The sequence below is a fragment of the Rattus rattus genome, chromosome 2 (assembly GCF_011064425.1).
Source record: "Rattus rattus isolate New Zealand chromosome 2, Rrattus_CSIRO_v1, whole genome shotgun sequence".
Classification (NCBI taxonomy): Eukaryota; Metazoa; Chordata; class Mammalia; order Rodentia; family Muridae; genus Rattus; species Rattus rattus.
In genome coordinates, this window is record NC_046155.1 from 9128222 (window position 1) to 9153310 (window position 25089).

Consider the following 25089-nt stretch of genomic DNA (forward strand, 5'->3'; position numbering starts at 1 on the left):
TTCCTGGAGGAGTCTTCGGGCTTGGGCCTCTTACGGCCTGTTTTTCTTCACCTGTGGACTGGAGACTCAGGCCTCACTCACTTCGGTTCCTCAATTAACAGCAGAACCATCAGCAAATGTTTGTTGGATAAGGACAAATAAAAAGGTTGGAAAGGAGCGAAGCCTTTTTGACTTGTTTCAGTTGTTCCCGCCTACTCCATCTTCTTCCAGGTCAGGGGGTGTGCCTCAGAGAAAGAAGGAAATGAATTTTGCGGGCGGTCACACAATTCGAACGTTTAGTCCGGGCCTTTGAATATTCCTAGAGTCTGTAATCACGCCGGGATCTCTTCTAATGGAACTCATTTGCTCTATGGCTTCACTACCCTCACATCATTCCTTTTTTTAGTTTGCGGAACTTCTGGAAACTGAAAACTACCACCGTAAGATAGATGGGACTAGTAAAAACAGCAAAGCTCAAATCCTTGCGAGCCTCTTGAAGGAGGGTAATTTTCTGCTTACAAAATCGATGCCCTAATCAAATAATTTGGTCCCAACACTATTCCCTCAGTTTCTCTTTCATTTAACAGTCCCAACAGTCATGGAGAAGCGCCTTCAGGAGGCTCAGCTATACAAGGAGGAAGGAAACCAGCGCTACCGGGAAGGGAAGTACCGAGATGCTGTGAGTAGGTACCATCGAGCTCTTCTTCAGCTGCGGGGTCTGGACCCAAGTCTGCCTTCCCCTATACCCAATCTGGGACCTCAGGGCCCAGCGCTTACACCGGAGCAGGAGAACATACTGCACACCATCCAGACCGACTGCTACAACAACCTAGCTGGTACGTGTGGGACTGGAGGGTGGGCAGAGCATCAGGACAATATCACAATGGTGGCGCTTGCCTTTAATCTCGGTACTCAGGAGGTAGAGGCAGTTCTATTCAGAGCGAGTTCCAGGACAGTCAGGGCTACACAGAGAAACCCTGCCTCAAAAAGCAAAACCAACAAAGAAGATAGAATCGGGAAACCCTGCGAACATCGGAAGATGTTCTTTTTCCGATGCCACCTGGTTATTTAGCAATGAGTTGAAACCTGTTTCCAATCTGTAGAGTACTCTTAAAGCAGGCAGGATTTCTCAAATCTCACCTGGAGAGTTTGTGAAATTACTACTTGCTGGGCTCTAAACCCCAGATGTCTGGATTTAGAGGACCTAAAGGGCGGGGAGGCGGGGGGGGGGGGGGAAGACTACCAGTGGGTTTATCTAGAGAAACGTTGCTAACACCTGGAATTTCAGCACTGGGAAAGTCCAGGTAGAAAAATGGCTTCAAGTTTGAGATCCAGACTAGCCTGTGATGTGTGGTGGTGATACCCTATCTTAAACAAGTAAGAATAAATTGAAAAGTGGAAATAGTCATAGTCCTGGGGATGTTCCATTTAAGAAAGGATGGTTACACAGGACTCGTAGATGTGCCATTTATGACATAGAATGTCAGGTGTTTAGGTCACTACCCAATGATCTAAGTGTCAACAGTTCTTTCAGACTAGTCTAAGGAAACTGTCAATATCTAATAACAAGTAGATTTAAGATTACACCCAAACAGTCTTAATTCCCAGAGCTTCAATGTTTATTGCAAGATTCTGTGCCCTTTAAAAAACAGAAAATGTGGGGTTGGGGATTTAGCTCAGTAGTGGAGCGCTTGCCTAGCAAGCACAAGGCCCTGGGTTCGGTCCCCAGCTCCGAAAAAAAGAAAAGAAAACAAAAACAAAAACAAAAAAACAAACCAGAAAATGTACTAAGGAATTTGCCAAAGATCAACTTTCTTAGAGAAGTCTTCAGTAATCAAGCAACAGTTTAATCTTACTTACTCTGGAGCAGTTATATTTTCTTCACAGTGTAATTTACAATTTCGTTAGTTTGTGTATACTTCCCACTTTGTGGTGCCATGGCCATATTTAATCATTGCTTGATCTCAGTTGCTCGTCAATAGAAATCAGTGAAGCCTTATATCCTAGAGTACTTTCCCTAAGCTGGTAAAATCCTGCCTCAAAGCTGGGGCCCAAAGGTAGGGTAGGACAATAGGATTGAGTGCATTACATCTTATCTAGTGTCATCACTAAGCTGTTAAACCAGATCCCTCCTCTCTAAGCTCAAAGACCTCTTCCTTGTAATGTCAGTGAAAAGAATCTCCTTTGTTTCGTGGGTTGTTGCTGGCTTTCCTACCTCAACCAACACACTGCCCCCTCTAATGGGAGGCATCACTGAGAGATATTTCTCATGAAATTTATCTCAACACGTGACGAGATGTCCCATCAAGCCCTCGCAGACCTTGGATGCTTTAGCAGAGGATCAGAGTTCAATTCCCAGCACCCGCATGGTGACCTACAACTATCTGTAACTTGAGCCCCAAGAGATATGATCCCCCCGCCCCATCCCTTTTTATCTCCTCAGGCTCTAGGCACACATAGTTCACATGCAAAAAGAGAGGCAAAACACTCATACATATATGAGTGAGAGAGAGAGAAAGAGTGAGTGTGCGTGCGTGCATGCGTGTGTGTGTGTGTGTGTGTACAAACATAAAATCAAGATTCCTGCCTTGTTCTCTTTACTCTTTGCTCCTACTTTAGTATCTGATCATACTCTGTGCTTGGTAAACTAGTTATCAGTTGAAATATTGAAGCTAAAGTGCTGGATTAATTGATCTGTGGAGAATCCCCATGTAAAGCCTACTTGGTTAGGGGTGTTGTAGCAGGGATGGAAACATATTTCAGGCTTGTTAATGACTTTGTTATACCTGAATCTCTGCCACCTGTACATGATTTTGTTGTGTCCTTTTGTAAGTGTCTCTGGGTATGTGCACTTGTCAAGGCAGATGCCTATGATGTCCAGAAGAGGGCATCAAATTCCCTGGAGCCACTGTTACAGCAGCCATCCAATGTGGGTGCTAGAGAGCAAACTTGGGTCCTCTGTGAGAGGACCACTGAGTCATCATTGCATCCCCTTTACTTTTATTTTTGGTGGTTGTGGGGATTGAACTCAGAGCTTAAATATGCCAGGCAGTCAGTCTACTGAGTCACAACCCTTCTTTTTAAGGCAGAACATTGTCTTGAATGTTGCTTCCTCCAAGTCCATCCCCAGTGACACACTTCCTCCAACGAGGCACCACGCCTCCTGATCTATCTCAAGTAGGGTTACTCTCTGATGACTAAGAATTCAAACATATGAACCTTGAAGGGCCATTCTCATTCAAACCACCATACCGAGGAGAACCTTGAATTCTTAATCCCCCTGCCTCTACCTCTTAAGAGTTTGGATTATAGGTATGTACCACTGTGCCATGTTAGAGTTTAAAATAATAATAATAATAATAATAATAATAATAATAATAATAATAATGATAATGATAATAGTGAAGTATGGGAACTGCAGAGATGGCTACCAGTTACAGAGTCCTTACTGCTCTTGCGGGGCACTTGAGTCTGATTCAGCACCCACACGGCAGCTCATAGTCATCTGTAACTCCAGTTCCAGGACCCGACACCTGTCATGACCACTTTTGGCTCCTGCGTGCATATGACCCACATTTATATACAGACACACAAAATGAAATAAATAAACTTTGTGTTTATTGTGTATACACACATACTCAAGCATGACATGTTACACACGTTGTGAATGTCAAAAGAAAACTTGTATGAGTCACTTCTCTTTCTCAGGAATCAAATGCAAGTCATCAACCTTGGTAGCAAGAGGCTTTACCCACTGAGCCAGCTTGCCAGCCAAAACTTTTATATCTCTAGTTTCTAGATGAGGGTATGGATATGGGAGACACTTAAGCATTGGTTGAATAAATGAATATTGGGGAATGCCTTGAGCTGGGCAGTGGAACCTCCTATGTAATAAGCCCTCCTTATCTCTCCTTTTACCTTGGCCCATTAGCCTGTCTCCTCCAGATGGAGCCAGTGAACTATGAACGAGTGAGGGAATACAGTCAGAAAGTCTTAGAGCGACAACCCGAGAATGCCAAGGCCTTGTATCGGGCTGGAGTAGCCTTCTTCCATCTGCAAGACTATGACCAGGCTCGACACTACCTGCTGGCTGCTGTCAATAGGCAACCTAAAGGTGAGTGAGTGAAAGGGACGTTAAGGAGATGAGCATATATAAAATTGTCAGTGCAAAGAAGTGATCAGTGATTAAAATGACAGTGCTAATTGCTGTGGTCTGACATTACACACTGTACTCTTGTGTCGCTATATTCACATACCTATCACTACAGCTATTGCAAATCAACAGAAGGGGTCGGGATGGATGGAGATTGTATGTATGTATGTGTGTGTGTACATTTCAATCCTCGGTGTGCATTGCATAAGAAGCAGATGTCGTGGTGTGCACGCCTGTGATCTCAGCAGCACTTGGGAGGTAGAGGCAAGAGGATCAGTGTCCTTTCCTTATACAGGGAGTCTGAAGGTGACCCTGTCTCAAAACAAAACTTTCTCATTCTGGGTAGTGGTGGCATATGTCTTTAATCCCAGCACGTAGAAGGCAGAGGCAGGCAGATCTCTTGAGATTTAGGCCAGCCTGGTCTACAGAGTGAGTTTCAGGACAGCCAGGGCTACACAGAAAAACCCTGTCCCGACAAAACAAAGCAAACCAGAAAAACCTATTGAGGTAGTAGCCCATAAAATGGCAGCTTTAGTTTAACTTTTTCAGTTTATTGGGTTTTCTTTCTTTTTTTAAGACCTATTTTTAAGTATACCAGTGTTTCACCACCTATGTACTCTTTACCGTTTTGTTGGTGGTGTGGACCTGGAAGAGTGGGACCTAAAAACGAGGTCACTGAAATTTCACTCAGTAGCTACCTTCACTAAGAGTGTTAAACAATTTATACTCTGAGGGCTAAGAAGAATCACATGAGTAAGGTGTTCAATTACAAGGACGAGCCACACGTGGCAGAAACCCATGTATTTTCCACTGAGGCACATAAACACAGTAATAGCCTGCTGTAGTGAGTGATTTAAAGTAAACGCTCTCCTGTCCACCAGCCTAGGAGGGTGCAAAAGCACATTCCAAGAGCAATTCCTTGTTTTTGAAGAAACTGAGATCACAATACTCGTCTTATTTTCTTGGAGTTTTCTCACAGCACTCAGAATTCCTCCCCTCACACTTCATTCTTGGACTGTGTTCCAACACTATAGCTGTGCACCATATGTGTGCCTGGTGCCTTTGGGCCGAAAAGGCAGTCATGTAATCTTCTGAAACTGTAATGAGACACCATATGGGTGCCAGAACTGAACCTAGGTCCTCTGTAAGAGCAGCAAGTGTTCTTAATAGCTGAGCCATCTCTCATGCCCTAGTTTTTGTTTGTTTGTTTTGTTGTTGTTATTGTTTTTTAAAAGAATTATTTATATATATGAGTATGCAGTCACTGTCTCCAGACACACCAGAAGAGGATGCCAAATCCCATTACAGATGGTTGAGAGCCACCATGTGGTGCTGGGAATTGAACTCAGGATCTCTAGAAGAGCAGTCAGTGCTCTTCACTGCTGAGCCATCGCTCCAGCCCTCCTGCCCTAGTTTTTAACTGTTTTTAAGATAGATCATAAGTCCCAGGAAGGAGCAGGAAAGGTGGTCGTGAAACTCTCAGCTGAGGAGCTCTTGGCCCTTGATAGCTGTTAGAAGAGGGAGAGTTAGTTTTCCATAGTGAGGTGATCAGCCACACTCCAGGACAGGCCCCATACCCAAGAGTGGTTGGTCAACTCAAACTTGGGAGTAGTTGGAGTTGAGGAAGAAGAAAACTCAAACTTGTATGGGGAGGGTGTCAGGGAGGGTGGAGTCAGCCAGATAGATCTGGGATGAGTTGGAGATTGGGGGCGGGGGGAGGGGCATGGATTAAAATGCATTGTGTAGGGGTTGGGGATTTGGCTCAGTGGTAGAGCGCTTGCCTAGGAAGCGCAAGGTCCTGGGTTCGGTCCCCAGCCCCGGAAGAAAAAAAAAAAAAAAAAATGCATTGTGTAGGGCTGGAGAGATGGCTCAGAGGTTAAGAGCACTGTCTGCTCTTCCAGAGGTCCTGAGTTCAATTCCCAGCAACCACATGATGGCTCACAACCATCTATAATCAGGTCTGGTGCCCTCTTCTGGCCTGCAAGCATACATGCAGGCAGAAAGCTGTATGATGTATACATAATAAATAAATGTTAAAAATAATTCTATAAAAATGCATTGTGTAAAATTCTCAGAATTAATACATTATTTTAAAATTATATTTCCTTTTAAATATATTATTTAGCATTTAGCTCAGTGGTAGAGGCTTGCCTACATAAATTTGGGTCCCAGCTCCGAAAAAAAAAAAAAAAAAAAAAAAAAAAAAAAGAAAATTTAGGTACATAAAGGTGTGCACATGAACAAGTCTTTCGGGGTTGGGGATTTAGCTCAGGAGTTGGGGATTTAGCTCAGTGGTAGAGTGCTTGCCTAGCAAGCGCAAGGCCCTGGGTTCGGTCCCCAGCTCCAGGGGAAAAAAAAAAAAAAAAAAAAAAAAAAAAAAAAGACAAGTCTTTCACTTCTGTGGGAATTTTGAGGGTTTTTTTTTGGTGGTTGTTGTTTTTTACTTACTTTGTATGTGGTGGAGGCTGAGGTGGTCACAGACCACAGCACATGTGGAGGCCAGAGGACAGCCTGTAGGAATTGCTTCTCTCCTTACACTATGTGGGTTCTGGACTCCCTCTGCTCGTAAGCCTGGCTGGACAGCAAATGCCTTTGCATACTGAGACATTTTGCTAGTCCGTGGTTTTGTTGAGACAGGGTTCTCCCTTCGTTGCCCAGGCTAGCCTGCAACTGCATCCCTAGTGCCAGCCTCCCTGAGGAGTGCTAGCTTTACAGGAGTTTATTACCTCATACAGAATACTCCTGTGTTCTTGTTTTCACAGGAAAGCAACTATTAGTCCTGTCTATATCCTTAAGAATATTTAAGTTTAAACAGGCATATTCATTAATATTCCCGGTACCAGCTCTATAGGTCAATGGTTTATATATACACAAGCCTGTTTCTGTTCATTTTGCTGTGTTATAGATCACACTTAGGCCTGGCCTGCAAATATTCTACCCCTGTGACACCCCAGCCGGTTTATTCTGCTTGTGTAAAATATCCACTACCACCCTACCCCCTTTTCTGTTTTGCTGCTGGGAACTATACTCAGAACATTACACTTAGCAGGTACTGCATCCATGTCCTTTTAAGTTAAATTAACTAGTTATCTATTTTGGAGTTTTGTGGGACAGAATTTCACCATACTGCCCAGGCCAGCCTGGAGCCCTATTTATTGCTCAAGCTGGATTGAACTTAGCTGTCTGAGTACTGGAATTGTGTTACTATAATGGGGATTTTAGGAACTTTTCTTTTTGTTCTGTCTGTCTGTCTGTCTGTGTGTGTGTGTGTGTGTGTGTGTCTTTGGAAACAGGATTTCCTGTAACTTGGGCTCATCTCAAATTCAGTTTGTAGCACAGGCCTTGAACGTTTGGTCCTCTTCCCTTCTACTTCCGGGTGCTAGAGTACAGATATGTACCACTATACCACTTAGGAGTTTGCTTTTAAAGCCCCTGCCTTTTCCAGAGTGGGTTAATGGAACCCTGTAAATGAACTTGGTCATCGTGGCTCAGCGTGCTCTCCAGACAGGAGCTGGCCTTTGCTTTAGATAGTTTATCATTTAGACAGGAGCTGGCCTTTGCTTTAGATAGTTTATCATTTAGCTCAGCTAGCTCCAGGTGTGCCCTGAAAAGAGAAGCTCCCGATTGGGAGAATGTCAGATTTGGCACTCAGTTTTCAGTACAGAAAGGAAACTGAAGCAGATGGTAAGATCATTTCTGTGTTGTTGGTTTAACACTGAATATCATATCGTTCTTGCCTGGATCCCATCACTGAATAAAGCCAAGCATGCTCTTGTGTGCCTGTAATTCCAGCACTTGGAGGTAGAAGTTAGTAGACCATGAATTTGAGACCAGGTACAAACAAACCAACCCTAACCCTATACAGGTTTTGTTTGCTTGCTTTTTAAAGATTTATTTACTTATTTTATGTTTGTGAGTACACTGTAGCTGTCTTCAGACAAACCAGAAGAGGGCATCAGATCCCATTACAAATTGTGAGCCACCATGTGGTTGCTGGGAATTGAACTCAGGACCTCTGGAAGAGCAGTCCATGGTCTTAACTGCTGAGCCATCTCTCCAGCCCCTTGTTTGTTTAAGTCACAGTTTTAAGCTGGGTCTGGTGGTAGAAGCAAAAGAATCAAGTGTTCAAGGCCATTTTCTAGTACAGATCAAAATAAAAGCCAACAAGGAAGGGCTACAGGAGTCTCTCAATAAATAAATAAATAAATAAATAAATAAATAATGATAACAACTCACAGTGGCATTGAAAATAGAGTTTACTATTGTATATGATACATTTCGGGTTTAGAGAACTAAAATAACTAGGAGTGTTAACAGTGCTCTCTGGTACATTCTGGTCATTATGGTCTGTCTGTAAATGTCTTCTCCATTGTCTTTGAAGATGCCAATGTCCGGCGGTACCTCCAGTTGACACAGTCAGAACTCAGCAGCTACCATAGGAAAGAGAAACAGCTGTACCTGGGCATGTTTGGTTAGTGAAGAAAAAGGATGCTTCTCAACTTGAACTCAAGTGGACAAGTAAAGACCCCTCCAGGGAATCTGAGCCTCGGCAAGAGAAATTCACTGTTTACCTCTGACCCAGGTGGATTTGCATTGTTTCCTGTTCTGCACAGCTCTTTGCTACTTAGACCATCTGCATCGTTTATTGTCTGTCCCCTAGTATATTTGAATGGCTTTCAATCCATGTGTGCCTGGAGAAGTAGACTAGAGAGCATTCATCAACTTTGGGTGGAATCGACTCTATTTGTGGCGTAGACTTACTGAGATGTTAGACGCTTTCAGACACAGAGCAGAGGCCAGTGAAGGATGCGACAGCAAGGATTGGCAGAAGGAATCTTCTGCTGTTTCCTCAGATGCCTTTGCTTTTCCTACTGGGATATGGATATATGTAAACAAGATAATTATACATTGAGCCCGAGTATATTTATATTAAAGATTTGCAATTAATAATTTTAGGGCTAAGAGTGTAGCTCAGTGTTAGATGGCTTGCCTAGCATATATAAGGCCCTGGGTTTGATTCCCTAGTGCTGCAAAACTAACCAACTAACAAGAAAAAAAAGAATCAAACTTTTGTTATTTAAATTAATCTCTTATACTCCTTTAATATTTCAGACACATTCCGGTTTTTCCCCCCATAAAAGTATCTTCTTTCTAGGCAGGCATGATGGTACATGCCTGCAGTTCAAGCACTAGGAGTCTGGGACAGTCACAAATTCAAGGCCAGCCAGATCTTGTTTAATTCCCCTTTCTGTTTTTTGGTTTGGGGGTTGGGGATTTAGCTCAGTGGTAGGGCGCTTGCCTAGCGAGGGCAAGGCCCTGGGTTCAGTCCCCAGCTCCGGAAAAAAAAAAAAAAAAAAAAAAAAAAAGGCCCAGGGTAAATCCTAGCCAGTGGCTGTTTTTTGGTTTGCTTTGTTCCCTCGTAATTTCTAGTTCTTGCTGTTACTTGAACTCAGATCATGGACATAGTACAACTTGTTTGTCATTAATTTATTCTCTCTTTTTTTTTAAACTTCTGGAATGAATGTCTGGGATACATGAAACCCTGTTTTTAGCACTTCAGTAGTTAAGACTATTTACTAACTCTGTCCTTGTGCCAAGAAGGAACCCCAGTGTTGGTGAGTTTTCCCTGGGTGTGTGTTTATATATGGTGCTGGAGTTTAAACCCACCTTGCACATACTAGGCAAGCATCCTGTCATCAAGCTACACAGCTAGTCCCACAGTATTTGCTTTGTATTTCAGAAAGTATTTCTCTGTGTAGCACTGGCTAGCCATGTCTTAATAGTTACTAGATACATTTCTAAAGTGTGTTCACTTTTCTGAAAGGCATTCCTTTGTCTTCTTGAAAGTGTACCGTAATAAAGCATGGTAGAACTGTTTCCTTCTCGGCTGTCACTCTGTCTTGTAGGAGCTCAGGGCCTCACAGAGGAAAGACATTACAAGGGAAGTTATTACTTAGTGTTTTGGAAGCACCTGATAGAACCCTTGAAGAAGCTGTGTCACTTATGGGTACAAATCTAGGGTTGTCCTGCCTCTGGCATTTCATCTACTGGTGGCTGCTTTGTCATTCTGTTTACTCTGGATTGTGTTTATGTCATGGATGCCAATTAGTAGCTAAGACCACATAATAGGCCTCTACCTTTATAAGTAGAGATAATAAGCATGTGTCTCTAGCCATCATATAATCATAAGCCAAATAAGTTCTTGGGATGGGATCAACTAGTTATTAATAACACCTGAAACACTCCTAATACTCTACACTTCTTTGTTCCTCCCCATAATTTAAATAATACATCCAACAAGATAAAAGGTTTTCTACCAAATCTAAAAAAAAAAATCCAAGGACAGAACTAAGTAAAGTAGACTATTTTATCTTCCAAATGTCTTAAACTGCTAAGGTTAGCATATGTCTGTGATCTCAGCACTCAGGAGGCTGAGGCAGGAGGATTGCCTGGCCAGTCTGGGCTATATACTGAATTCCAGACTAGCCAGAGTTATCTAACAAGATCATGTCTTAAAAACTCAGATGGATTGTGAATCCTGTCACATTGTTAGAAACCCATTTGAAGTTTCTACTCAGTAATTTTCCATGTATAATCTCAACACTACCCCTTGATTATAAATATCCACTCATCTAGCCGAAGTCAATTAGGTCCGCTCTCTGCCCCACTGGACAACCTGGTTGCTGAGGTTCCTGTGCCATGACTGCCTGAATGGTCTGTTTCCCATGCTTTGAAAAATTAGTTAAAATCATTGTCTTCTTGCATGCTTCACTTCTTCAAAGCTGGTTTTGCTTCCTGGTTGTTGTGTAAAAATTTGATGTTAAAGGAAGCTATCCACTACATCATTGAGAAAAAAATAAAGCTGATATTCATAAATGCATCTTAGAAATGTATTTTGTTGATCAATTTCTCAGCCTTCCTCAGAGGTAGCACAGTGTCAGACTTATTTGGCAGCTCTTATTATGAAGCTCAGTTTCCAACAGACACTTTAAGGCACAGAACAATAAAACTAAACCTGACAAAGGTCTTGAAGAGGTCTGATGAGCTTGACATTGTGAATTGGCCTCAGAGGATCCCTAAATATCTATGTTCAGAAGTTTGTGGAGGGAACAGGGTCCTAGCTTTACCAGGCTTTAAGCATTTCCAACAAGATTTGAAAATTTTGAGGGAAGAGAAATTCTATGTGAAGGGACACACATAAAGGGCAGTTTGAGGCCATATTTCCCAAATGAGACCCACTCCCTTCATAGTTTCACCTCAAGTTCTAGATACATATTATCTGTGTTAGTGTTTAGTCAATGTGAGGGTTGGTACAGATTAGCTTTGCAGTAGAGCTAAGCTAACTCTTCTGTTGCCTAACTCGCCCAAAAATTATTTTAATATAAATTTCAGTTTTTAATGTCTCTGTAGTCTTGCCTGCCCTTGATCTCATAGCAGTCCTCCTGTACTGGCCTAGGTGCTAGGATTATAAGCACAAACCTGCACACAAGCTATCTTTTATTTGTGTGCATTAGTGTTTTGTCTGCTTGTGGTATGTCAGTGTGTGAGGGTGTCAGACCTTGGAGTTACAGACAATTGTGAGCTGCCATGTGGGTGCTGCAAATTGAAACTGGGTCCCATGGAAGGAGCAGTCAGTGCTTTTAATCTGCTGAACCATCGCTCCAGCCCCACTAGGCTATCTTTACACACTGGTTCTTCCTAAGTTGCCCAGGCTAGCCCAATCTGTTGAGCTCAAGTGAATCAGCCTGAGCCTTCCAAGAAACTAAAACTACTGGCAAGTTCCAGTCACCTGCCTTTAAAAATGAAGGTGTATTTACTTATTCATGGGTTCCTTTTCTTTCTCCTTCTGTGCTAGGGCCTTATGAATGCTAGGCAAGTACTCTCCCACTGAGTTAGACTCTGGCCCTCTGACTTGTCAACTAAGTACTGGCCAAAGGCTATGACCTGAGTAACCCAGTAGTGACTATTACTCAGGCTGTCTAGAGAAACTACATCCTTTGCATAAGGACACTGCTCTTTACTTTGAGGAAATGATATTCTAAAGACAGCATATTCTTTTCAACCCCACCCTCCACCTTTTAAGTGAGAAATCAATAACTGTAAAGCCTACCCTTTTGAAGGCAGCCGATTCTAACAGGCATTTTGATAATTACTGTAGGAAAGATGGAAAGATGGTGTTGCGCTTGCCTAGAACAGCTTTTACTATTTATACCTATACTTTGCCGTCTTGGGAGGAATTAAGGCAGTAACTCGTTTGCATAAACAAGATTGGAAGATGGTTAATATAAGGAATGTGAGCTGGCCTTGGTTGTCTATCCTGTAGTCACAGTACTGATAAGGCTAAGGCAGATCTTGGGTTTCAGGCTAGCCTGGTGTACATAGTAAGACCCTGTCTCAAAGGACAGGGCCCAAGGAGGTAGGCATAGTAGTATATGCCTAAACTACCAGAACTTGGGGATTTAAAAGCAAATGGATCAGGAAGCAGGGCAGGGTAATCTCAGCTACTTACCAAGTTCAGGACCAGACTGCTCTACACAAGACCTTGTCTCCAGAACCAGAAGGAAGCGGAGAAGGAGTGTTACTGGTATACAGTTCATTTTTCATTCTGGAGAAGATGGGGGTCTTCCTTTTTGCTGCCTCCAACTGCCAAGTAGCTGGGACTAAGGAGGGGCTGCCATTGGACTTGTTTTCGACTTAAGAGTATTCTTAGCAGCAAAACAACAGAAAATACACACAAAAACCCCAAAACCTCTTGCTTCCCACAAGGGAGCTTTCTTTGGCCAAATCCTCGCTGTTCAGCTCAGTCCCCTTCTATGTCAGAAACAGCAGTAGCTCAGTAGCTCTGAGTATGACACCTCCAGAGGAGGGGAAGAGACAGAGGAAGTTTGTCTTACTCTGACCTTTTTGGTTTCCCTTCCTGTCTGATCTGCATTGTGTGCAAGAGAGGACACTGGCTTCTCTATTCTACAGCTCCACCCTTCACAGACTGGAAAGTTGCTTCCATTACACTGAGCTCTTTCCCCTCATCCCATCTCAACACTTCACAAACTCCAGTTTTTGGGTGTTTTTCACTCTCTATTGCCAACAACTGCCTGTATAACTTTACTGAGTTCTTTATGCTTTCTAGGCTGCTGTTATCACACTATTAACTTCCTTTTCTGGAGTACTAGGGACTAAACCTAGGGTCTCAGGCTAGGTAATCAGTCATCTCCAGCCCTGCACATTAGAAGTAAAGGCCTAAGATTAGATGACTGTAAGATCCTTATGGGGTTTCCTGCCTTTGCTTTCTCAAGTAACTGTCATTTCAGTACCTCCACAGGTTCTTCGCTCCTGTCAAAGTCCCTCCCTACAGGATATATTGTTTTCTCTCACCGGTTTCTATCTTCAGATAACTCAATTCAATTCACAAATAAGCAAAAAGTTCTAGTTACCAATACTTGGCACTTTTTGTGACAACAGTGTCTGTTGTCAAAACAGCCAACCAAAGATCTTTCTAGGTGCAATGTAGAGGTGACAAGGTAAGAGAACAAAGCCATACACTCAAGAGATTAAGAACACTACTTGTGGGACTGGAGAAGTCTGATTCCCTCCTGTCCTTCAAGAGGATCCAGGTTCAATCCTCAGCATCTACATGGTGATTAACAACCATCCATAACCTCAGGCCTAGAGGAGTCCATGCCCTCTTCCTGCCTCAGATCACAGGGATGCATGTGGCATACAGACAGGCATGCAGCCAAAGACCCATACACAAAATAAGAATACAAACTGGGCGGAGGCAGGTGGATCATTGTGAGTTCAAGGCCAGCCTGGTCTACAGATCCAAGTTCCAGGACAGCCAGGGGTACACACAGAGAAACCCTGCCTTGAAAAAAAAAAAAACAGCTTCTACCTCCCTTGGATCTTGCTATGGACCAGCATGACAGATATACTGTCTGGAGTCACAAGCCAAGTGCAAATCCTAGTTTTCTCCTTAACCAGCTCTATGACCCTGAAGAAATAAATGAGTCCCAAATCTCAAGTTTTTTTTTTTAAAGGGAGGTGGGGCTAATACTACCCCCATGAAGATGTCAAAAGATTAGAGCATATGGTGCCCAATCCAGCCCAGAATAAAAGTGCAGCTACAGCAGCCCATGTGTAAGATTCCCTCTTTGTACTCTTTCCCTAAGCAATTAGACCCACACGCTTACCCAATACAGGTGTCAGATAAAAGACCTAGAGGGCAGAATGAAGGCATGCAGACTTGAAGAAACCAGCCAACACCAGTTCAAAGGGATAATTTCACTGCCAGTTTTATGTTCCAGAAAGTAGAACGAGAAGCAGTTACACCTCAGGAAAATTCTCAGTGCCCTTGGAGAATTTGGCTGACCTGCTCTGCCCTATAATGTCCTGTTTATCTGGCTGGACAGAGAAAAGGGTAGACACCTTTAGCTTGGGAAGAACCTTCATTCTGCCACTCAGGAGTGATGAGGTGCCTCCAACCTTCTCTGTAGCCATCTAACAATGGTTAGAGCAAGCCTGGCATCAGTTCATGCTCACCAGAGGTTAATTTTTGGGACCAAGTACAAAATCTTTGGGTGGACCTCCACCACCACTATGTCTCTCTGTTGTTTGGGAGCCAGAGAGGGGCTGCACCCCTAAAACGGTGCTAGCCTCTGGGTCTGGTTTGCTGCGTTTGGCCAGGTCCTCATTGTGAGCCTTGCGGATGTGGCGGTAGAGGTCCCCTGACTGTGTGTAACTTCGTAGGCAATAGCGACACTCATAGGGGCGCTCACGTGTGTGTACTGTGGCATGTCGCCGTAGTGTATAAGAACATGAGAAAGTCTTTCCACATGTCTTACAGGTGGGAACATCCTCTGTAAAGCTCCCAAAGCTCCCTTGGGCTGCTTCATACTCAGAAGGAGGGTAAAGTGGTTCATGCAGGGCTGGCGGTGCAGGCAGGGGTGAGGTCACCAGTCCTCGATGATACTGCCCTGGACCTGGCAGCAGATGATACGGTAGATGAGGTTCTGGAGGCAGGAAGTGGTCACTTGGCCCCACCTCTTCTAGTCCTGTTGCCCCTGGCTCCTCAAAAGCCTCTGCCTGTGAAGGCTGTCCCCCATACATTGCTCCTCCAGATGGGAACAGTCCTTCAGATCCCTGAGGCTGTTCCTCTGACAAGTCAGTCTCCTCATCAGAGATCACGATAGCTTCTACTTTTACCTGGACCAGTTCAGCTTCAACTGGGGCTGGAGCCTGGGACAGGACTGGGGCTGGCGCGGGGGGTGGGGCTGGAGCTGGGGGATAGAAGCCTTGCAATGGTCCTCCAGTATCCCTTGGTTCCACCACCCTCAGACTCTCAGGAACCACATCAAGAGGAGTCAAGGGCTCCACTGAAACTGTTGGAAGGCCAGAAGAGAAATAGTTTACAGGAATGGTCTCTGTAGAGCTACTGGGGCTGGCAAGAGAGACAGAGACGTCAGCCACTGATGGAGGAGGTGCCCGAAGATGTGATGAGTCAACTTCCATGCTTGGTTGTGTAGTGTCAGCCCCACCAGAAACTGGTGGCCCATCAGCAGGATGAGCAATGGGTAAGGGAGTGGCTGGACCCTTCCATTCCTCTTTGCTCCAGCGGACTGATGGTTCAACAGATGCCAGTAAAGGCTGTGGGCCTCGAGAACTCCCCGACAAAAACTCCAAACTAGCAGGATTGGTTTCCTCTTCTTTCTTGGTACTGTCTGCCTCTGCCAGAGCTCGTGCTTGCAAGCGTTGCTTACAAACCTTAACAATGTCATTCATGTGCAAGTAGCTGGCAGCTGCCAGCACATCTTCTAGAGGAGTATCTCCCCTAAGGGCCAGCTGGCCAGCATACATAAAGTCCAAAAGCAACCCAAAGGCTGGGGCGGTGACAATCTCATTGTGAATACACACCAGATCCCTCTTGTCCAATTCCCGTTCCTTGTAGAATAGCTGAAAGAATGGGCTGCAGGAGGCCAGCACAGCCCTATGGGCCAAGAACTGGATACTACCAACCATCACAGTGCAGTCACAAAGGAAACCCTGGGACCGTTGCTCCCGCAGGCTCTGAAGCAGCTGCTGACTGTGTTCTGGGAACTCCATAGCACCCCAAGGAGGGAAGGGTGCCCAAGAAAGTTCCCTACCACTGGCTCCCTGGAAGAAAGGACACTGAGTTAGGACAGGTAACTTCCACAGCAACATCCACATCAGGGCTTAAATAGAAGTGGCCACCCAAGGCCTCTGCAACATGCTGACCCCCACCCCCAACCATGTTTCAGTTAACTGCCCTTCTTTTTCCACTATCCCATCCAAAGACCTGTTGGCTCCGCCCCCTAAACCCAACCTTAGGAATCGTCCCCGCCCCTATTCGAAAAAAGCCCTGCCCCCGGAAGTCCCGCCCCATAACCAGCCTGCGCTTCCTGGATGCTCAGCCGGTTCCTTACAGTGAGTCCTCCAACTACGACTGTCTTTTGCGCCCAGGCTTTCTCGGGCGATGCCTTCACGCCCCAGTCTCGGAACTTTCTGCGATCCTCCCTCTCGCATTCCAAGGCTAAGAACTCCCAACGTAGGAACTAGCAGAGAAAGCTGAGCCCTCACCCACGACCTAGCAGCTACCAGAAGAGCTCCGCCCCTTCCCACCTCCGCCGTCTTAATTGGCTCAAGCTTGCCCTCTCTAGTTGTGGATTGGTTCACTGTGTGCTACCAACCCTTCGGTAACCAGCGTTTCCAAATGGGCAGTTCGTGCCATCGCTCAGGCGTCGAGGCTCACGATTGGTTGTTGCTCCTGTCCTAAACTTTTTCTCCTCATCCCGCCTTCTTTCCCCCAGAGACTTCAGGATTGGCTGAACTTCACCTGTTTCCCGTAGGGAAATTACCCGCCTGGGTGGGGCGAGGTTGGCACATGCGCAGTGCATTTGGGAGTAAATCTGTCGCGGAGTGTCAAGGAGAAATATAATAAAATGGTGTGATAGCCTGTAGGCCCGTGTCTAGACCAAGCCCTGCCGAAACAGTGGGCAGTAAGCCACACCTCCCAAAAGTGCATTTCACTCTTGCAGATCCCGTCCTCAAAAATTACAGGGTGCCCCAACTTGTTCGAGGCTCAGTAGTGGTGTTAGGAACTACCTGTAAGTCTTCCAATGAAGACGATGGACTGTTCTGTAGGCAAGTCCTAGTAAGGACAGGAGTGGGACAGAGTCTAATAATATCTTTGTTGTTAAATCTCTTCCCTAAGGGGACTAGGAGGGGGGCTGCGATCGGGATGTAAAGTGAATAGAGGGGGGAAAAAATCTCTTCCTTTAGGGCCCAATGATAAACCAAGGTACTATGTCTCTAAATTTCACCTTTGGGCCCCAGAGAATTTATTGAGCGTACTTACAGAGCCTAAGTGAGGGAAAAAGCTGAAGAAACCTTTTTTTTTTTTTTTTTTTGGTTTTTTTTTTTGGGGCTGGGGACCGAACCCAGGGCCTTGCCCTTCCTAGGCAAGCGCTCTACCGCTGAGCTAAATCCCCAACCCCCCGCCCCCTTTTTTTTTTTTTTGAGATAGGCCTCACTTAGCACCGGTTGTTCTTGTAGCCAAAGATGACCTTACACTCCTGATTTTCTGTCTACTATCTGAGCCCTGGGATTCTGGGTGTTCATCAACAGGAACAACCTGAATAAAATTTTCAGTCTGTAAATGCCCAGAGGAAAGGGTGTAAAGTATAGTGATACCTGTCTCTTATCTACCCTAATTAAATGTAAATTATACAAGGTTTTCAGGAGTGTGTAGGTACCCTGTCACTCCACACCAAACACCACTTCATGACAGTAGTCCCAGTTGTAACTTTACTTTTTTAAAATACATGTTTAACGATGATTCTTAAACACTTTAATCTCCCTTGTAGCCCACCACCCATCAGTAGTACTGGAAAAGAAAAGATATATGGGAAGTGGACCTGTTTAGAAAGTTTCTCTGGAGCAACTCTTGTCTCTGTTGTCTGGAAATAAGCAGTTCAGTCCACAGGTTAGCGGCGGCAGCTGGATCCACTCCCAAGCTCACCAATGCACCAGCAGTCCAGTGTGGAGAGTCAGGAGAGTAAATATGAATCAGCAGCAGTGACGCTGCCTAGCAGAGACAGCCAGGCCTCAACCTCCACATGAGTCAGTAGGAGGGACCAGGAGGAACACCAGAAGTTCTAGGGCTGTGCTTCTCTCAGGGAAGAGATCAGCAGACTTGAGACCCACAAGCAGTGCATAGCTGGCTCTATAAGCAAGCCTAGCTCAGCATCCATCACTGTCCATGGAGTCCTATTTATACGCTCTCCAAACACCACATGTCCTCCACAGGTCTTGCCTCAGCACGTGCATCTGTCTCAGTTGACATCACTCTGCCAATCAGCCTGAGTCCGTGGAAGCAGCAAGAAACTGCAGCACACTACCGAAAGGCTTTTGGTGTGTCTCTTTCTATGGAGTCCTGACAAGTGGAGCTCAACTGTGCAACATTAGGCAGACCAATGCATGCATGCCATTAGCAAAGAATCCTTCATCGCATGTCTTTTCACGTGCTTGCTTTAGCAGAACAGCCTTGCTCCTGTGTCTGCTTCAGCTAAATGTTCCTTCATGAGTCTGCTTAGTCTTTCTCCTGTGTCCACTTCAGGAACACACCGCTTCATGTGTTTGCCCCAGCAAAACAGCATCTGACAACCCCTAAATTTCCACTTTGCCCAGGACTTCAACAGCAAAGGCAAGAGAATTGTTAAAAGTTCAAGGCAGGGGTTGAGGATTTAGCTCAGTGGTAGAGCGCTTGCCTAGCAAGCGCAAGGCCCTGGGTTAGGTCCTCAGCTCCGGGGGAAAAAAAAGTTCAGGGCAAGCTTACTCTACAAAGCAAATCTCAGGTCATCCATGGTCACATAATAAAACCCTGTCCCTCAAATAGAAAAGAAAGTAAGCCTAGTGCATGCCCACATACGTGATCTTTTTGCTTGTTTGTTGTCTTTTTGTTTTGTTTAACAAGACACTTTCATTTTTTTTTCGGAGCTGGGGACCGAACCCAGGGCCTTGCGCTCGCTAGGCAAGCGCTCTACCGCTGAGCTAAATCCCCAACCCCGACACTTTCATTTTTAATGTATCCCTGGCTGTTCTGGAACTCATGCTGTAGACCAGGTTGGCCTTGAACTTGGAGACCCTCCTGCCTTTGGTTCCTGAATATTGGGATTTAAGGCGTGTGCCACACTTCCAAGTGATTTCTTCTTAATTAGGTGTACTCAATGATGTCTGTTATCTGTGTGTGAGTACAAGCCCACAAGTGCTGGTACCTCCTGAGGCTATGAGAAAGTTTCAGATCGGGGTTGAGGATTTGGCCCTAGCAAGCGCAAGGCCCTGGGTTGGGGGCCCAGCTCCAAATTAAAAAAAAAAAAAAAAAAAAAAAAAAAAAAAGGGGAAGGAGAAAGTTTCAGATCCCCTTAGAGCTGGAGTTGTGAGACCTCGGGTACAGTGTTAGTAATTGAACTCAGGTCCTCTTCGAGAGCTTTATTTTTATTTTATGTGTAAAAACCTTTATTTTTATTTTATATGTATGAATGTTCTGGCTGTATCTATGCCTGTTCACCACAAGGGAGAAGTGTCCACGGAGGCCCCAGATGGCACTGGATCCCCTAGGATTGAAATATAGCTAGTTGAGTTACCATGTTTGTTCTAGGAATCAAACCTGGATCCTTCGGAGGAGCAACCATTGATTTTAACTGTTGAGCAATCTCCCCAGCTACCTCATCTTTATTTTATTTTATTTTTTTTCCCTTTTCTTTTTTTCGGAGCTGGGGACCGAACCCAGGGCCTTGCGCTTCCTAGGTAAGCGCTCTACCACTGAGCCAAATCCCCAACCCCTATTTTTATTTTACAAGCATTGGTGTTCTGCCTGCATTATGTCTGTGTACCACTAGCATGCAGTGCTGAATGAAGCCAGAAGAGGGTGTCAGTTCTCTCTGAACTGTAGTTACAGATAAGATTGTGAGCTATCCTGTGGGGGCTGGCAAGTGCTCTTAAGGACTGAGCTAATTCTTCAGCCCCTAAAATAAAATTTAAAAACAAATTTTTTTATAGGGTTTGTATACACAGTCTTGGTTATCCTGGAACTCACTTTGTAGATGTGGCTTAGCCTTGAATTAGCCACGGCTGGGATTAAAGGCATGTGGCGACAAGCCAGACCTCTTAACCATTTTTTTTTTTTTAAGGTTTTTCGAGACCGGGTTTTTCTGTGTAATCCTGGCTGTACTAATGAGCGCTGATGGGAAGGCCTGAGGGGCGGGGCTTCACGTATCCCCGCCCATGGCGTTAAGACTCAAATCTGCGGAAGCGACTGCGGAGACTTGGTGGGACTTCTGCAAGTGCTTCCGGCGAGGTCCCTTCCTGGGGAGTTCTGGCCTCTGCGGTCCAAGCTTCTGCAGAAGATGTTTTATCATGTGAGCTGGACGCGGGGTAGCGGTGAGGGCAGGGACAGGAGGAGCCTGGAGGGCCGACGGGTCGCCTCCTGTTCTCAGTGTGGCTGGCGGAGTCTTCATCTTCCTTTCTCTGCAGATTTCCCTGGAGCACGAGATCCTACTGCACCCACGCTACTTTGGTCCCAACTTGCTCAACACGGTGAAGCAGAAGCTGTTCACCGAGGTGGAGGGGACCTGCACTGGGAAGTAAGTGTCTGATTCACAGTGTCGTCTGCTGAATGCAGGCACAATGACGCTACTCTGTAACCTCTACTTCACTCCTTCAGTCAGGGCTTGTTTACTTACTCTGAGGAACTCTTCACCCTTCCAGGCATCCGAAGCAGCCAGTTTTTGCCTATTTTGGGCCTTCTAAAAGGTTGCTAAACCAAATTTTCTTCGCTTATGCGAGATCAGACCGTTATTATGCAAATGTTTTGGGTTTCGAGATGGCCTCACTATGTGGACCAAGCTGTCCTCTAATTCAGAGAACTGCCTACCACTGAGTGCTGGGATTAAAGGTTTTCGTCACAATTTTCTGTCTGATTTGTGGTTTTCGAAAGACTTGTCTCACCACTGACCTGGCAAGTCCTGGTACTGAGAGAATAGGTGTATGTCAGCATATCTGTGCCTTCTTGGGCATTTACTGTACAACTGTGAGAGCACCATTTAATATTTCAGGTGCTAATCTGAGTCCTGTCTCTTCTTGGTCATCGAGCTGTTCGAGCGGAGGTTCCACCACACACAGACTATTACTGGTGGCCTTTTAGAGGCTCTTCACATACAGTAGCTGTCTTTTTTCATCTTCCTGCAGATATGGCTTTGTGATTGCTGTCACCACCATCGACAATATTGGTGCTGGTGTGATCCAGCCGGGCCGAGGTTTTGTTCTTTATCCAGTGAAATACAAAGCTATTGTTTTTCGGCCCTTTAAAGGGGAAGTGGTGGATGCTGTGGTCACTCAGGTCAACAAGGTAAGAGTATTATTTATAGAAAGGTTATGGGGTTGGGGATTTGGCTCAGTGGTAGAGTGCTTAAGGTCCTGGGTTCGGTCCTCAGCTCTGAAAAAAAAGAAAAAAAAAAGAAAGAAAGGTTATGGGGTATTTCCTAAGGTGAGAGTTCAATTCCCAGTCCACTTACTAGTTGCCTTAAGCCTTTTGTGGTTGTTAAGATCTTATTTTATTTTATCTTAGTTTTGGGTTTTCTTTTTTTTTTTTTTTTTTTTTTTTTTTTTTTTTTTTTTTTTGGAGCTGGGGACCAACCAGGGGCCTTGCGCTTTGCCTAGGCAAGCGCTCTACCACTGAGCTAAATCCCCAACCCAGGTTTTCTTTATTTTTTTAAGGTTTGTTTGTTTATTTTTATTTATATGAGTACACTGTTATTGTCTTCAGACACACCAGAAGAGGGCATCAGATCCCATTACAGATGGTTGTGAGCCACCTTGTGGTTGCTGGGAATTGAACTCAGGACCCATGGAAGAGCAGTCAGTGCTCTTAACCACTGAGCCATCTCTCCAGCCTCAGAAATTAAGTTTCTTAAAGGCTAAGGGGTCTATAGCTCAGTGGTTTAGAGCACCTACTGGTTCTATAAGACCTGGGTTTGACTCCCAGCACCCAGCCAATGGCTCACAATAATCTGTAACTCCTAATTCCGCAGGGTCCCAACACCCTTTTCTGGCTTCCATGGGCACTGCAGGTACATGGTGCACAGGCACATGTGAGGTCAGAATATTCTTACACATAAAAATAATGAAGAACAAAAATGTAAAGAAATGAAAGACTACACAGAAATTAAAACAAATGCTCCAATTTAAACTGTTAAGAAACATGACTAATATGCCTAGAAATTAGATAAAGATGCTTCGGAGCCTTTGAAGCATGGTCATATTCCTTCTAGGTTGGACTTTTCACAGAAATTGGGCCCATGTCTTGCTTCATCTCTCGACACGTAAGTCTGGGCGTGCTGGGTGAGACCGAGGAGGAGAAACCAGCCCCTGACTCTCATCCTTTGATGCAGCTATTTGAAGTGCTAACCTTTGTGTCAATTTCCTTCTAGTCCATCCCTTCAGAGATGGAGTTTGATCCAAATTCGAACCCCCCTTGTTACAAGACCATGGATGAGGTGAGCGAATGAGGAGGAGTTGGTGAGAGGGATGAGGACCAGGCCTGAGTTTGCTTGATGACCCTGCTCTCTCCTTTCCACAGGACATTGTAATTCAGCAGGACGATGAGATACGCTTGAAGATTGTAGGGACACGTGTAGACAAGAATGACATTGTGAGTCTCTTGCTTGACTGGCCTGCCTTAGCCTCCTGGGTAGTAGGATTATAAATAATCCAAGTCATCATTCACAGCTGACAGCTGTGGGCTTCTCGTTTCTTTTGTAGAACATATTTATGTGGATGTGTGGGCATACACACTCGCCACAGTGTGACATTTAGACCGCCTTCAGGTCATCGCATGCTGCTGTGGATTTTGGGGGTGGAGGTCAGGTCATCAGGGTTGGAGCAAGCTCTTTCCCCATCTGCGCTGTTGACCTCTTGCCATCCACAGTTGTTGGGGGCTCTGTGCTCTGTGTCCATGAGCAGGGAATAGATGACAGAAGGCTCGGAATGGGGTGGGGCCCCACCTCACCATCCTTTCTCCCTTTCCTCTCGCAGTTTGCTATTGGCTCTCTGATGGACGACTACTTGGGTGAGTGCCTGACATGGGTGCTAGGACCATTCCCTGGAGAAAGGATGTGCTGGAGAGGGGATGGCTGTAGGATTTAAATGCCAGTCAGAGACATAAATTCTCATTGTGAGGTTGGGGATTTAGCTCAGCGGTAGAGCTTGCTTAGCACGCGCAAGGCCCTGGGTTCGGTCCCCAGCTCCGAAAAAAAAAAAAAAATCTCATTCTGTTCCCTTGGAAGTCCAAGATACCTTGTCTTTGGTGGTGGGAAATCTTTGGTTTTTGGCTGCCTGGGAACTCCGTGTCTAACTGATATTTTTTTCCTGATTTCACAGGACTCGTGAGCTGAGTGAGGGAGCCTCCAGCTTGCTTTGATCCTGATTTAGAAAGTGTGACTTTCCAACTTGAGCTCAGCACCAACTTGACTGTCGTACCAGAGGTTCAATCTGGCCACTGTTACGGGGCCAGGGAAGGCTCCTTGTCCCCAGAACACTTTGACTGTTTCTTCCAGCTGAGCTGTGCTCTTATTCTCTTCTGTGTTCTAACCATAAACATGTTGTCCTTAGTTCTCAAGGAAATGTGTCTTCTCTTGGTAGGAATAAAAGCTGTTTATTTATTTTACTTTTGGTTTGGCTTTGTGCTTTTTTTTTTTAAGATTTATTTATTGGGTTGGAGGGATGGCTTGCAGGCATATAGGCAGGCAGAACATTGTGCACATTATTATTATTTTTAGATTTATTTCATGTATATAAGTACACTGTAGCTGTCTTCAGACACACAGAAGAGGGCATCAGATCTCATTACAGATGGTTGTGAGCCACCATGTGGTTGCTGGGATTTGAACTCAGGACTCTGGAAGAGCAGTCAGTGCTCTTAACCACTGAGCCATCTCTCCAGCCTCACGTTTTGAGACAGGGCTTCTCTGTCCATCCCTGGCTGTTTTGGGGATCTGATCTCTAGACGAGGCTGGCCTTGAACCCAGTGTTCAAGGTCTGCCTCTTCCTCCACAATGTATCACCACCTCCCAGCTGAAACAAGTACTTTATTATCGTTGTTTGCTTTGAGACAGATGCTGGCCTTCAACTACTGGTACTCTAGGCCGGCTTCGAATTCCTGCTCCTCCTGGATCCACCTTCCAAGTGTAAAGATTGAAGGTGTGTGCCACCATTCGTGCCTGTTTTTGGTTTGTTTGGTTCTGGATTTTTTTTCTTTTAGGGCTGTGTGGCCAGTTGCTCGAGGATTAATTACATCGTACATAATATGGCCCCAGTGTTAACGTGTTGACATTCAGAAACTCTTAAAAGCTGATGCTGCTTGGTGAGATGATTCATATATGTCTTCAAGCTTAGCTCGAGGGAGGCAGAAACAATTGGATAAGTTCTGTGAGACCCTGCCTCGGTAGCTAGTGACAGAGACAATAATCTATCAATAATAATAACACAATTTTGAAAAGTAAGTAACAAATGAACAGCTGACACTGAGGCATCCATAATGGTGTCTGGGAAATGAGAGAAGAAACTGACTTGCTTTTCCACCTCCGCTTCTGAGAGCCGAGCTGTGCACTGCCACTGGAAGTGTTGACATCAACACTGCTCTACAAGAGGTGCTGAAGACCGCCCTCATCTACGATAGCCCAGTACGTTGGCAAACACAAAGCTCCCGAAGCCTTAGACAAGCGCCAAGCCCATCTGTGTGCTCGCATCCGACTGTGATGAGCTCGTGTGTGTCGAGCTGGAGGAGGCGCTTTGTGCTGAGCACCAGATCAATCTGATTATACTTGATCATGAGAAACGAGGGGAGTGGGCGTGCCCGTGTAAAAGTCATCAAGAGGGATGTCACAGAA

At 45.1% G+C, this 25089-nt stretch overlaps 3 protein-coding genes across 6 annotated transcripts; 2 read left to right on the forward strand and 1 right to left on the reverse strand.

The window, feature by feature from the left end:
* The first annotated feature begins 35 nt into the window (after positions 1–35).
* Positions 36–9082, forward strand: Ttc9c (tetratricopeptide repeat domain 9C). Of its 3 annotated transcripts, none has more exons than XM_032891561.1 (5): positions 36–210; positions 386–482; positions 567–815; positions 3911–4093; positions 8514–9082. In XM_032891561.1, exons 3-5 carry the CDS (start codon positions 578–580, stop codon positions 8606–8608), a joined length of 516 nt encoding a protein of 171 aa, XP_032747452.1. In that variant the 5' UTR covers positions 36–210; positions 386–482; positions 567–577; the 3' UTR covers positions 8609–9082. The 3 variants fall into 3 exon arrangements, with proteins under 3 accessions (XP_032747452.1, XP_032747454.1, XP_032747453.1); XM_032891563.1 differs by having other exon boundaries at positions 36–145; XM_032891562.1 differs by lacking the exon at positions 386–482.
* A 5316-nt stretch (positions 9083–14398) lies between these two features.
* Zbtb3 (zinc finger and BTB domain containing 3) lies at positions 14399–16765 on the reverse strand. Of its 2 annotated transcripts, none has more exons than XM_032891564.1 (2): positions 16570–16765; positions 14399–16279 (listed from the first exon to the last, which is right to left on the reverse strand). In XM_032891564.1, exon 2 carries the CDS (start codon positions 16226–16228, stop codon positions 14675–14677), a length of 1554 nt encoding a protein of 517 aa, XP_032747455.1. In that variant the 5' UTR covers positions 16229–16279; positions 16570–16765; the 3' UTR covers positions 14399–14674. The 2 variants fall into 2 exon arrangements, with proteins under 2 accessions (XP_032747455.1, XP_032747456.1); XM_032891565.1 differs by having other exon boundaries at positions 14406–16279; positions 16724–16750.
* A 3569-nt stretch (positions 16766–20334) lies between these two features.
* Polr2g (RNA polymerase II subunit G) lies at positions 20335–23867 on the forward strand. The gene is made up of 8 exons (XM_032891566.1): positions 20335–20562; positions 20678–20787; positions 21392–21551; positions 22474–22524; positions 22633–22698; positions 22782–22853; positions 23237–23270; positions 23582–23867. The coding sequence occupies exons 1-8, from the start codon at positions 20551–20553 to the stop codon at positions 23593–23595; spliced, it is 519 nt and encodes a 172-aa protein (XP_032747457.1). The 5' UTR covers positions 20335–20550; the 3' UTR covers positions 23596–23867.
* Positions 23868–25089: the final 1222 nt, after the last annotated feature.